The sequence below is a fragment of the Poeciliopsis prolifica genome, unplaced genomic scaffold (assembly GCF_027474105.1).
Source record: "Poeciliopsis prolifica strain line A6 unplaced genomic scaffold, Auburn_PproV2 SCAFFOLD021, whole genome shotgun sequence".
Classification (NCBI taxonomy): Eukaryota; Metazoa; Chordata; class Actinopteri; order Cyprinodontiformes; family Poeciliidae; genus Poeciliopsis; species Poeciliopsis prolifica.
Window position 1 is genome coordinate 164,910 of NW_026562396.1, and position 14,960 is coordinate 179,869.

Consider the following 14,960-nt stretch of genomic DNA (forward strand, 5'->3'; position numbering starts at 1 on the left):
AATCAATAACCTTATAAAAGATTAAAAGATACTATAAATGGCCTGTTTGTTCCCAAGGAGTTTGCAGGATCAAATCCTGGAAAATGCAATAAAACAACAAAACAGAAAATCACAACCAAAATTTTCTTAAGCAAACTTATTTCTGCCCTGGCATACCTCTTGCTTTAGTCATCCTTAATGAAGCAAGGAATCTCTGATGAATGATGGGAACCTAACAGCAGAGGGGTTTTTGTAGTGACGGCTGGGGAAACAAAGGCAGTTGCTGCTCAGTTTGTGGTAGAACAACCATCTGGAGTTGAAATTCATTCTTTCTCTTGGAATGGGGGGAAATAGTGCCAATGGCCTCTGGTATAAATAAAAAAGGGAAACTAGATACAGCAGCCGCTCTACCATGGTGATTGGGGTACTTCTCCTTTCAACTCCAGGTGATGCTGTCCAGTCCTGGGGCAGATGTTGACTCAGCCGGCACATGTAGGGAGCATTGGTGAAGCTGTGGTTCTTATCCTTCAGAAGAATGGCAACAGCATCAGTTCAATGATGGAAAGAGGAACAATGCCTCTGTTGGGGAATCTATAATTCAAAGATTTTGCAGAATTTCAAACAACCCAAGGCCCAAGGCATATTTCTTGTGAATACAGATGCTTGGTACATGGAAAATACTCCGAAATTACTCCTTTGGACCCAGGGTTTCTTGAAAGAAGTAGTTCCTTCCTTTGCCATTGAAGAAAGACGCTCCCTCCAAGGTGGCAAACAGTGTGAGACTGGGTAGCTAGGAAAGGTCCTCCTCCCTAAGTTGAATACTCACTATGACTTCATAAAGTCACTTTACTTTATTAATCCCAGAAGGAAATTGAATGTTGTTGTAACTCATACGAAAACAAACAGAATCAATCAAATAGAACCATATTATCATGTTAATTAAAGGTTTATGTCTGGTGTATTTTTCCTTTAATGTAATATTTGCCATCTCACTTTCCTAAGTAAGTGATATAAGTTTGATACTGAACTCTTGCATCACTGAAGAGTTTGAGGTTTTAGTCCTCTTGGTTGAAACATTAATTAATTTAAGACAGGAAACAAAGCTCCCAAATAGTACATTAAACCCGTCACTGATTAGACAAACATCAATAGAGACATGAAAGTGTGCCTAAAGCTTAGAAGTAAGTAAAAAAGTAAGGTGATCAAAAATGAAAGTTATTTGGTCGTCTTTTGATGTTTTCTGCTCATTTCCCCACTGATCTTTCTCTCATCTCTGCAAACATCACATTTCTTTCTTTTCTAGCTGCCATATGCCATCTGTAGCGCACTCCAGTCCTTAATTCAATGCCGTTTGTAGAAGAAGTATTGACAGCAAGAGGGAACATATCAGTACTCAAGAGGCAGTAGCCCACTGGGAACGCATAAACACAACCCTCATGATGCTCATTGATGGGCTGACTGAATTTGTATAGATGAAGCGTGCACCCCAACCAAAGGATGCTGAAATCATTACCACCTACAGCAGGTTTATCGATCTGGAATAAAAGCGCTATGACACAAGATACAAATGGAAGAAAGCTGCTGTTTTTTTCTTGTCCATACCATAAGTTGACAAATGCATCATATCCCCAATCACCACGGGTGCCAAGAGATAATGTATTTGCTCCACTGACATTCATAAAGACAGAGCTTGCAAGCAATGAAACCTCAATATGGTTTTTCAGCCTCGAGACAATGTTAATAAGTGAACCAGCAAAAAGCTCAGAAGGGAAGAGGTTTGGTTATTGATGCGTGCGAGAGTGTGTGTTTATGGTCAGGAGGGGAGGCCGGTGAGGAACAGCACATCATCTGTAATTTATCATTCAAGTCAAGCAGTGGAAGAGATCTCTCTGGGCTCTGGAAGTCAAAAAATCACAGGCCTCTGTATTCCAGTATCTATCCTGTTCACCAGATATTATATGGAATATAGACATCTCATTAATGGTTTCCTGTGCAGTGAGTCTTTAGTATTTTATGTTTGATGTCAGATTGGTGGTTTGAGGAAAAAAATATTTTTTAATTGGGGAGCAGAGGCAGAGGGGCAATTCTTATCACAGGTCTTTGGATTGGCTGCTGTAAATTGCAAAGTAACATTGTCTTGTAAGTTAAATCTAAGATGCTGCATAGTCATTTTTCTCCTGTATCTGACACTGCATGCAATTATATGATTATATGTTGTCAATGTCAGTTGTTTGCTGAGTTCATTATATCAAGTTTGTTGTGTTCGTTTCTGAGTTTGTTTACAAAAAGGTCTTATTTTCTTGTAAATACACCAATAAAACAGTTAAACATACAGAAAGAAGAACTAAATGTTTTCAACCACAGTAAACTGGAGCATGAGGCACAAGCTATTTTTTGATAAAGAAGCCATCCTTTGTGTTCTGTGTGCAGCCAGCTGTGAGATGTGTGTGCAGGGACTAGCTACAGAGTGCTGCGCAGAAAAAAGATTTACTATGATTTATAAAGCCACTGAATAGGGCAATTTTTAAGCAAACAAAAACTCAGGGAAATCCAAGCTTAATGTAAAACTTAAAGCACCAATACAAAATCCATCTCAGCATTTCCAACACTGACAGCAAACTTATTTTCACTGATATACTTGAAATCACTGAGTCTAGTTAAAGTGCATCGTATCTGATCTATTGCCTGCATAGAGTTACACACACTCTCTAATACTGCAGTAAATAATTAATGTATTAGTAAGATGTATGAAGTGAGAATGACAGTACATGATTAAAAGATGTATGACGGGTTTAGTTTATCTTGTTTTAAAAAAAAATAAATTAGCACACACTTGCTTGGAAAAGCTCAATTTCTTACATTTAATCTATAAATTATGACACAACACTTACATGAATTTCTAACATTCAGGAAGAAATATGTTCAGGTTTTCTTCAATGCCACGTTCTACTTAATTGTTCAGTCAGTTAAACATCAAAAACACATTAAAGATGTTACAAACAATAATTTGGTATTACCACGTTTTAATGATGAAACCAAACTGAAACGACTCATCAACTCCATTTGAAGGACTTGGCAACTTTACTACTGCTAGTTCTCTGATTAGCCAGGTTATAAGTAAACAAATCAACAAATGAGTAGAGAACTTTGTGACACTTACAGGAATGACTTGACGTCCAGACCTCTGTGGCGAATCTGCTCCATCATGTGGTCCCAGCTCCCTGGATTTGACCGTGATCGGCCAGCCCCTGTCCCTCTATACCTGGAAGCTCCAGCCGGACTACCCCGGACCCCTCGCGGGCCCCCACGGTGGCCCCCGCCGCCTGGGCCTGTGTGCAACTGACCCAGGCTCTGTGAGGTGACCGGGGGGTCATTGGGACCCGGAGGGGGCTGGTGAGTGAGGGGCTGTTGGAGGCTCTGCTGGCGGACAAGAGGTCGGGGACGCGCGACAGCCGATGACGGGATGTGCTCCAGAGTGGAGGCAGACGAGAGGGAAGCATCCCCGAAACTGAGCGGAAAGACGGCAGCAGGAAGGAAGCAGATGGACACAAGAGGGCAGAGCTTAGAATTAGACACAGCATGGATTGAAAGGTGCAAAAGGAAAGCGCAACAAATGGAAGCATGTGATTGGTGATATAAAAAAAAATGTTAGTAAGGAAAAAAGGGCAAAATCGTAGAAAATAGAAAAAGAACAACAGAAAAATTGCTGTTATGTGTGGTGCCTAGATAAAGACTGCTGCTTCAACGTTTGAGCTTAGGCTGCATAAAAGTGCATGTGTGTATGTCAGTGGAAAAGCATGTAATGTTAACATTCAATTTTCCTTCCATTAAAATTGTGTCAAAACAAACCCCTGCAAAATTGAACCTGAGTTAAATTGAAGTATCACTATCACTTAGCTGGAGCTTCCATCTGCAGCACTAAACTGCGGCTGGACGTTATCGCTCTCTCTAATTAGCTTTGACCTACTTCTACCTTCTTGACTTGATGACTTTTGCTTCCATCCGTCTTTCTCTAAGGTCCTTTTCCACTCCTCCCACCCCTCATTTTCACTTGTGCGCTCCAAAACTCAGCAGTTCTTCATCTCTCCCCTGTCCATTCGTCTTTTCCCCACCCTCTCATCACTCCATCTCTCCACCGCCGTCAATCACTGCTCTTTAATTCTGTTCTCTAATTATTGGTCTATTTCTCTTACACTCGTGTAATGCTGCTACTCTTCTTATACCCCCTCAATCACAGGCATGCCTGATAACTGTAAGCCTGTGCTAAACAGCTCAGTTTGGAGCTAAAGCTCTGAGGGGGGATTTACGACCTGGACTTGAGCTGCGTTAGCGGAGCTCTTCGGTATTAACTCGGCCTTAACCTCGCTGGAGCGCCAGAGGAAAAGCACCCAGAGGTGCTAAGCAAAGCTGCATCTAGTAAATGCAGGAGCTCTTATGTAAACAAGAACACAAACACACACATTTGTATAATTCACCTGAGGAATTTACCCTTGCATTTTTTTATTGATATTTATTTACTTGTGCCCAATAGTAAAACTTTATACGTGTGGATGAATGTATCCACATGTATTCTGTATTTATTTAATTCAGTTTGAATGAAATAATATTGCTAATAGAGTCATTTTTTAAATTGTTAAGTTTTCAGGTTTAAACTATGATGTGCAACTAACTACTGTATAAAATCTATTTTGAATTCTGTGCTTTTTCTACTCCTTACATAAACAGTACAGTGATCTTTCAAAATCAGTTCATATTTTACAGTTAGTTTGGTTTGATCAAGAGTCTTATGTAGTTATAAATTATTGGAATCAAGTAGCTCAAATGAGCTAATAAATGGGGTGTAATCTAAAGTCTTGGCATAAAAGTCAATGGATTTATGTCAGAATGCCACTTTGTTTTTGGTTCATTTATAAATTCATCAAACTACTTAAAGAAGAAACATTACACAGGTAGGAGGTTCATAACCTGAGCATAAATTGTGTGTTTACAAATACAAAATGGATGAAAATTGGGATAAAAATGGCAACAGAGTGTATTGAATTGAAGTACAAATTGATAAATGACATACATATTACATTGGCACATAATATGATAAAATAAAAAAGCATTTCTTAAACCCAAAAGAAAACCAAAATCTGGTCATGATTTGCTTTCTTTACATGGTGACGATAGCCTTGGTTTGAAACAGAGAGTTATTTAAACACTGAGGCTGTTTCTGAAATGTCCGATGTTCGGCTGTAAGTGTTTGAGTCGGTGCTGAAGGCAACGCTATGTGGACTCGCACACAAGCTGAAGGTAATGGATAAATTAGACCTCAGTGTGGTTAGTCTGAAAGCACCGAACAGCCTCGACCTCTTATGGCACATATCCCATTCAGAAATGCGAAAAAAAAACAAAACACTGACCTTAGATTTTTATGCATGTACAGATATATACTGTCTGACAAGTACCGTTGAAAGGACTTCCTTTCTGTGACAGCAGAGTAAACAAAAATAATCTATTTTGGATACTGTGCTTTTTCTATTTTTCAGATGATAAAAGTGATGTAACTAAGGAGCTTTGTGTCAATCTTCCTTGTTGGTAGCATCAGGAAGATGATGGAGTCAGAGCTGCATCTGCTGAGGTCCAAATGATGCCCTCAATAGAGGCGACACCACATTATGATGTTGGACCTCACAGCTGGGTTCCTCTTGGCAGCAGTTCAAAGTGGCCAGTGATGCTGGAACAAAGGTTTCCTACTTGACGTTGAGACTTCTGTTTTACTTTCTCTTAAAATTAGGACAGATATTTACAAAACCCAGATCATGACGAGAAAGTATTTAATGAAAAACGAAGATTCAGTTCTGAGAACTGACATATTTCTATAACATATTTGGCTAATTTCTCTGCTTGTGCAATTTAGGCCACGAAAATAAAAAGCAGAACAAAATCTTAAATGTCTCAACTAACTTATAAGAAGTTTCCAAAGCCATGACATCATCATCTGTTTTTATTTTTTTCCTTAAAGCAATAGTTATATCCTGTATGAAAACTTCTGATGACTTTGATAACATTATTAAATAATTCTTACATATTCTTTTTCTCAATATTGTGCAATTTAGCAAATGGAAATAATTTTGGTGATTCTAACTGACTTAAAACAAGACAAATTTTGTCTGATTCAACTTTAGACAGCAAGAAAAAATATGTTTATGTGTCTTTTTATTGTATGTAAATTTCTGGTTTCAACTGTAAATGAAATAGAGAGCAGTCATATTGTATTACAATTTAAATATCAGTGAAATGACTGAGTTATTGATGAAATGTAGTTGTTAATCTAGAATAAAAAACCCCTCCATAACAGAAATAAATGTAACGCCCAGTCTAATTAACACAAATAATTTTTTTTTGTTCAACTTAATTAAGAATATATAATATTTAGAATAATTTAAGAGCAAATTCTCATAAATGACATGCTTTACCAAAGAATTTTCTTCACTCGTCTTCAAATGTGAGAAACACAAAAGTGAAGAACACAGCAACACTTGGAAAAACATAATTATTGTGCATCTGTATTTAAGTGCACAAACCAAAACAAAGAAACACAATGATCAAAATGAACAATAGGCAAAAAAAATCAGCCGACAAGTTTTACATTTTGAAATACTTATAGGTGCAAAAGTCATGTTATCTTAAATGAAAAATGAATAAATCTGTCTGGATTGACGGTGACATTAGGCCAGACCTCTGGGAGCCAGTCTCTGGGCTGATAAATTGCGCCGGTCTGTCCAGTGACACAAATCTGACACAGATTTTTCTCATTTGGGAAATGTTTGGTAATAAAACAGACACTCCTTTCCTTATAGGAATTTCCTGTGTCGATTTATCTGTTAAGACGGCGTACATTTTTGTCGTCTTTTGAATAATATATGTGGCAACAGCCACGTTTATTCAGAAGCCCGAAGCAATGAGCACTTTTGATCTGCTGAATCCCATTAGTGACTTAGAGGGTTATTTTCACATTTCTTCTTGCTTGAATGTCAATTAAGATGACTATAAACCTTGAATGATTTTGTAATTATGGGAAATTGAGGAGGGTGAAAAAACAAGGACACTGAAAAAAAAAAAAATGAAATAAAATAAAATAAAAATCCTGACAGTGAAGAGGGAAAAGAAAGTGTAGGAGAGGCAGAGAAACGGGAGGGAAATGCACAAAAATAGATTCCAATTCCAAGAGGGGAAATGGAAATACAGAGAAAGCAAAAAAGGAGAACAGAACAAAAAGACAAGTGATGAGGGAAAAGGCATGTCACAACTTCATTTATGAAATTCAAGTTAAGATGCAAATATGTAATCTTACAGCTTGTTAAAATGTTCACACACAAAGTTAAAGCAAGATACAAAATCAATTAAGTTCACTGAAACAGGCTGAGAGCTTTTTTATTATCTGTGCAAAAGAGTGGAGCAAAGAAATGCAACTCCTAGAAACTCAGAAACAATTGCTTGGCATTTTTTTTATGGGATGAGAAAGCTAACTGCATAATTGGTGAGCGACGTTTTATGTGAGGCTTGTTTTTATTTCACATCTGTGTGTCTGGATTGTTTAACAGATGAGTTACGCAGCGACACATGATTTAATCATTATGTGTGGCGTGTCTTCAGTCCCGTAAAGGGGGAAATAATAATTCTAAAGTCAGTTTCTAATCTGTCTATTCATCCATCTCAAGAAGACAGAGTTTTATAAAGAAGAGTTGCATAATAACAACTGAAAGAGGGATTTACATGTGGAGCTTCTGCAGTGAACTCTGCTGCACCTGTTTGTCACACACTTTATTTTGCTCTGCTTTACAGATCAGGATATTTACATAAAGACTGATTATCATGCAGTAAATGTGTAACAGTATTCATACCACACTATCACAGTGAGTGCAGGCACAGCGGTTCGGTCCATGCAATCGGAAAGGATTTTCACTCCCATCCAGAAGATGACATGCATGTGTTTTTTTGTGCTTTCACTCATTGTGCTTTTAATACTTTTAATATTGTATTTGTTAAAGAAATGTAAAATAAAAAAAAGAGGGAGAAAACAATAAAAGTAACCATGATTACTTTATGTGGGTGCATTGTTTTAGCAAAATGGCATTTTCTGTGGACACGATCACCCTTTTCGAAAGAACCAAGAAGCTGCTGGATCATCCTCAATCAAGCCTTATGTGCAAACTAGACAACAAAACAGAGAAATATCAGGAACTAATGGAAATCCATGCGTTGTGTCCTGGACAGACTTTTTTTTTTAAGAAAACAAAACAAAAGCAAAGCAATCAAAGTCTAAACAACTTATAATTACATATGTAATAGTCATCCTCATATGTTGCTTATTGGTAACTTCAAAATGTAATTAACAAATAAGATAATATATGTTGAGTGAATAATTAAACTAAATTATATGTATATTGGTATTTGTATATACATTTTATCTTAAAATTTGATATTTAAATTCCTGTGGAAATAATTATCTTTTGTAAATGGGACAACGAACTTGCAAACATCATGTGCAAACTGGAATATATTCTAAAAATGTTGTATGAATAACAAATATCTATTAAAACAGCACAGTGATACATATTGCATATTACTTTCCAGGTGGGGTTGGTTGTCATGGCACAAAGATGAAAACATTGCAATGTGTCTAAATAAAGTGTAAATGTGACTGAAAAGATAGAAACATTGTGCATAAAAAGTCATCAATTCATTTTGAAATGTGGTTTTCAGGGTTGCTCAAGATTAGACGTGGAAATCTCTCGTCCCTTGGTCCACATCTGCATAAGATGCAGTCAGAAATAGACTTTTCCAAATATAATATGCATAAAACACTGATTACAAGTACACTGTTTTTATTTTGAATATTACTGCTGTGGCTTCTGGTGCTAATTCTACCTGCAATAGCACCACCAGGTATGAGGCATCGTTAGCTCAGGCTCTGACCACAGTAAAGGCCCATAACTGACACAGATGACAATGTACATAGGGCAAATGCATGTAGATACAAGCTAAAACAAACATATCAGGGTATATCAGTGTAGGGTATGCTTCATTAGAAAATAAAGCATTGTTTTACTAATTTATCAAAGCCTACATTAAAACATGAATGAAGTGTTACATTATGACCTTTCGTCATAGTTAAAATGCTAATTCTCACTTTGGTTTGATAAACACAGTCAGAGCTTAGATGACCACAAATGAACAATGTTCAGGTGGTATTTATTTTATTCGATAATCTTGATACTCTTTATTTCAACTTGGAGCTTTTAGCTGACTTATCATGTAAACGTAGCTTTACCTCAATCTTTGAGAGCACATGCAGGTGTTGCACTCATGCTACTTTTTGCAAACACGTCTGTGATATCCAAACCTCAATCAAACCTGTTGTGCCCACTGTAGCCCCTCATGCGTACCCCATGTCACCATGCGCCACTCACTTGCTAAACCGCAGGGCTCCAGCATGCATGTGGCTCTGGAGGGTCTGCCAGCGCCCGGCCTTGCTGCCCCCCGTCACCATGCTCCGAATGCTGTCGCTGCGACTTGGCCCTGCTCCTGTACTGGAGCAAGCGCCACCCCCGATGTCACTGGCCCCTGGTGAGGGTCCAGCTCCGCCCTGCCCACCCTTATCCACAGCCCCACTGGAAGATACGACGTGGGACCACGGACAAACAGACACGGTTGGACGAGAAGAAAGGATCAAGAGAGGATTGACGAGAGACAGACGCACAAACGTACAAGGCCGGAGAGCAAAAGAGTTTTCGGTTAAGTTAGTTGAAGTGGTAAAAGTTAATTTCATGAGACTCAAAATGTATCTTATAGTTCTGGTAAAAAGGTAGGAACTAATCCTCTTTCAATGTCAATGTCTTATGTAGCATGACTTGACAAAAATCATCAGCTTCTTCCCAGATCTTAAAATCAGGCGAACACAACCACAGACGACTCAAAGCATGTTCAACCTAACAAACACAAAGTGAACAAACACTAACCCAAAGTACATTAATAGAATCTGAAAACCTAAAGCAAACCTCGGGATATATATATATATATATATATATATATATATATATATATATATATATATATATATATATATATATTGTCTCAACGTCAGTCTCTGGCATTCAAAAGAAAAGTTTTGGTCCACAGTTTATCGTTGGTTTGCCTTATTCATTCTGACATGTAGGTGATTTTCATCTCCTCTAGCAGCTGTCGTCTGGCTGCTGTTTCTGGAATCATAAAGCTGAAGTATGACCCAGTTTTGTGGCCAAGCATGAGCTGTTAGATGGCTTCACATTTTACTCTGAATTACTCTAGGAAACTGAGGTGTTCATAGTCGACAGATGCTACAAAGTAAGCAGAAAATAACTTGTGTTTTGTTATAAGCTTGTAAACTGGTATGAAGTGTGTGGCCTAAAAATGCTTACTACAGTCTTCACCCAGTGCAAAAAACTAGTTAATGGATCCACGTTGGTGTTAGGTGTCTGAAGGAACACAAAACTGTTACTGAGTTGCACAATGTTAGAAATAAATAAAATAAGTATTCAAATAAGTTCATTCATTAAGAAAAACACCCAAAAACTATCCAAACCAAGAATAGGCAAGCAATGACCCCTTAATGCTTCACTTATTTCTTGAAAGATAACCAATAGCACGGTTCAGTTGTTCTTATGTAGTTACATTTACTTGATTTTAAGATGATTTTGGTGTTTAAATGTGGAAAATCAAAACTGAAAGCAGGTGTACTTACTTTTTTACCATCACTTTAAAGCTATCAACTGCTTTTAAAAAAAGTAGTTGATATTTTTCTGTAAATACTACAAGCAGAAAATAAGTTTTGGTAAATTTTCTCCCCACAGAGGCTCTTCTGTGGGGACATGTGGGAAACTTATGATTTTCCAAGCTCCACAGTTCTCAGGGATTTACTCATAAATAAAGAGGAATGGGCCAATTTCACTACGCAAAGCTATGGCGGTGATCGACCTGGCGGCTGGTTGAAGTGGGCAGCACGGCTTCGTAATTATGCCAATGCATCATTCCAGGTTTTTAAGGCTGCACATGCAGGTGATGAGAACACACAGCGCTAATGTCTGTAATCTCACACACCTGCAACGCTTTAATCTAATGTTTACCGCCAAAGACTCCCTGTAAGAAAAGAATAAATATTACTCAGCATGCTACAAATCCACACCTGCTGACCTGGACGGAGAGCCACAGAGACGAGTACAGACTGAACGCTGACTTTAGTACGGGACCTTTGGAGTAAAAACAAACCACACGACAACAGCTGCACAACAGGAGGGTGTCTCTAACATTTAGACAATAAGTATTTTACTGAATGAAGGGGTAGATTTGGTTAGCACATTTAAAGTTATCTTAAAGAGGATCTCTACTAATTTTGTCTTGCCTTCCAATTGACCTCTAAATTGTGTATTTGTTCTGCAAAAACAAAATAAGCGTGCTGCAGTGATTTAACATGTGGATAACGGATCGCTTCAGAAATGACACTCTCACCAGTTAATAAATGCCAATCAAAACTGAGCACTCGCATTGATAGCCTAATGCAACGGCTTCACAACAAAGGCTGCAATCACCACTCCTCGCTGAGTTTACAATATTTTCGGCGTCAGCGCACAGTCGGAGAAACTGATCGCATGGAGGTTTTGGAAGAGTCAAGTGAGTTATAATTAGAGAGGATAAGAACGAGTGGGTTCACCTGATGCCTCGGTGATCGTGTGAGATGCATCTAAATGATGAAGTGGAGGCCGACACGAGGCAGACGTTTTAACCACCCAAAACACTTAATTGCTCTTCTGTTTACAAAGGAGGCACTATTTTTGGAACAGAGCTCAGTCAGACTAGACTCAGGAGGGCTATCAGGAAGCCTTACAGCATTTAGAGTACTACGAGCTAAAGTGGGAGTGCTTACAACAAGCAGAAAACACAGAGCGAGGGGAGGAAGAGGTGAGACAGGAAAACATAAAGACCTCACACATACAAACAGAGAAATGAAAAGAAACTGTGAAAAGCAAAATTAAAGAACAGCTTAAAGAACAGATGGATATTTCAAGAAATGTGCACATTTGTTTTCTGATGGAGAGCCAGAATATAAGATTGATTGTAGAACTTTGGCCAGCTGCTTGGTATACTTGGCATGACGACTGGCAACATGCCAGGAGAGCTGTTCAGAGGGAACTAAATCCTTCTGCCAAAACTTCCTACAATCACTAGTTTTTGTGTTCAGCTTGAAAACAGAAAAAAGCAAAAATGCTTGAAATCTGCACAAATGCTGCTTGGCTCAATCAGAATATTGAAAATATGCAGAGGTTCTCGAAAGTGTACACACTGGTTAAAATAGCAAATGATAAGTTGTTTCAAAATTTATACCACGTTATGTGATATTTATCTCATTTATCTAACCTGGATTATGTAAGTGTTCACATAAAAACTAACTCTACTGAAATACTTTAAAGTTGAGTTCATACCTAATAAACTTGAAATAAAGTTTGTCTCCAAGGATGTATTATTTGTATAGTCATAGTCAATCCGGATACAGAACACTGAAAAAAATATCAAACAATTCTGATTTTAAAAGAACTGAAAGAGAAGACTAAAACTGGTCAGGAAAGCTGCTAAGAGGTCAACACTTAAGGAGCTTTATGAACTTTACAACAAGTTATGGTTCTGCTCTGTATTGACACTGATCTCCTGTATTCTTTAAGCCAGGACTCAGAAGTAGGTTTGGAAGACAGAAAATATAAAATCTCCCTGATCCTCATAGAACAATTTGCTACAGTCTGATAAAATCACACAGAAATATTTGAGTTAAAAAGGTATATTTGGTGGGAAAACAACAAAAATACCATTTATGTTTACTCAAAAAACGTTGTCTGTATAGTGACACATGGCAGCATCATGCAGTGTGTTTTGTTTTGTTTTTGTTTCTTTTTTAGGTTGAACTGATTGAACCTTTTTAAATCATAAGCTCTCAGAACTTTAACAGTGGTGTGTACACTTTTGAGAGTCACTCAAAATGTTGACAGCTGAAGGAGCTCCGAGTGAATAACAATAATTTCATACTTGTGGTGTAATTTTTCAGAGACTTTAGTTCTTGGGTTTAGTTCCTGGGGCTGCCTTAATTGAAACACCCGGAAGGCTAAGAAAGCTTATTAGTTTCCAGTCTTCATGCTAAAGTCCTGTAATGTGTTTGCGGTTTCTTCATATTTAATTGAAAATATTTTGAAGAAGAGAAGCATTAATTGTCAGATCTAACTTTCCCCCAGAAAACCAATAAGTACACTTCTGCAAATGTCAGGCTCTTTGTTTAATCTGACCCAAAACAATTTTTAAAAAGACAGTCAACTCTCAGTGGAGAATCTAATTGCTCATAATCATTATAATTGAGCAGCTACGGTGTTTTGAGATGAAATTAATTGACCCGTTGAAAAGAATATGAGGAAAATGGAAAACAGTGAAATCTGCTCTGAGGGTTGTCTGTCTCCATGATATCTCTCCACGGTTTGCAGGTGGAAGCCAAAGAAGGTCTGGTGAGGCTCACAGGGCTGTAAGCAATGGGACTGTCAAACGTTTTCATTTGCAGGGCATGTATGCTCTTCTATAGCTATATAAGACATCACTGTAACAATCCATTGTCAGTGGATATGCATTTTATAGAAAATGTTTCCCAGTCAAGCCTGAATCTCTGATTCTTGAATAAATTGAATTGGACATTTCTTAGGTGTCAAAGGAAGAACATATTTTGCATTTTATCTCATACATAATTTAAATTTTATTGTAGATTCCTGGTTTTATGTATGGGATCAATGAATTATGTTGACTATTTTTGTTCTGTAGGAACACCACCTTCTAATATAAATGCCATTTAAACAAATAGCAGTACGTCTGCTAGTGTTTGAGCAGTGCTCAGAATCACAGCAATATTAAGGGATGGAGCTGCACATCTCTATCAGGTGCTGCATGGCCAGCAGTGCATACTAAACACCACTGCATGCCCAAATGTAGAAACATGAGGATTATCAGGGATGAGACGAGACTGCTGTTAAAAGACAAATGGCCAGGCAGCGTTACAAAATGAGTTTTTTTTTTTTTTTTACCCCTCTGCGGGATATTACAGTGACCTTTTAAATGCTCAGAATGATGAATTGAGCATCATTTGAATTCGATTTGAAGAAAATTTGGGTATTTTGTCTGCCATGAACAACGAAACATTGAATAAAATAACTCCTTTCCTGTTGCAGCCCCTGTTGATGACAGCCCTGCCCAGACTGAGGGGTCCCTTACCAGCCACGACCAGGACTCACTTGGGCGTGAGGCGAGGGTCTCCATAGGGAGCGTAGGGAGACATATTGAGGAGGAACTCCTTGGGCGGGTAGGAGCTCCACCTCTGCTGCACGTTGCTGCTGTCATTGTTATTCCAAAAGTCTCTGTCTAGATCGCTGCAGCCAGAGAGAGACAGCAAAAGGTTAGACATCTGAGAGCGTCAAATAGTGACAGGCAGCTATAAAGAAAGAAAACATCCGCAGATGAGTGAAATGTCTAAAAAAGAAACAGCATGGAGGGAAAGGATGTGATAAACAGGGAAAAGTAAACAATAATAGTATGAAGTAATAATATAAAATCTGGACTTGATGTTTGATGTTAAACATAATGACAGTTTGGGCTGGAGCAATTAAAGAAGATGATGATGGAGGATGAAGATTCCTTTCAGGACCGTCATAGAACATTAGAAACAGAAAAACACAAGCCAGAATAAAACCATGTGGTAAAAATGAAATGATAACAATCATCACATATAAGTAATAATATGATGCTTTTCTAAAATAAAATAAAAAAAAAAACTAAAAAAAATCTGTAATATAATTACAGCTTAGTCATTAAACATTAAAATTTTGAAATATCTTCACCAAAATTACACTTATTATGAAAATGTAAAAACAGCAACT

General features: G+C 37.8%; 1 protein-coding gene across 4 annotated transcripts in view; it reads right to left on the reverse strand.

Moving 5' to 3' along the window:
- The window catches only part of syt7b (synaptotagmin VIIb), a 107,851-nt gene that overhangs the window by 25,893 nt on the left and 66,998 nt on the right, over positions 1-14,960 (reverse strand). For 3 of the 4 annotated variants that reach the window (XM_055045191.1, XM_055045190.1, XM_055045188.1), the window contains 3 exons: positions 14,319-14,453; positions 9,438-9,638; positions 3,140-3,487 (listed from right to left, as the gene is read on the reverse strand). In XM_055045191.1, the coding sequence (XP_054901166.1) occupies positions 3,140-3,487; positions 9,438-9,638; positions 14,319-14,453 (684 nt within the window). The remainder of the gene's footprint in view (positions 1-3,139; positions 3,488-9,437; positions 9,639-14,318; positions 14,454-14,960) is intronic. The other variant, XM_055045192.1, reaches the window with a different exon arrangement.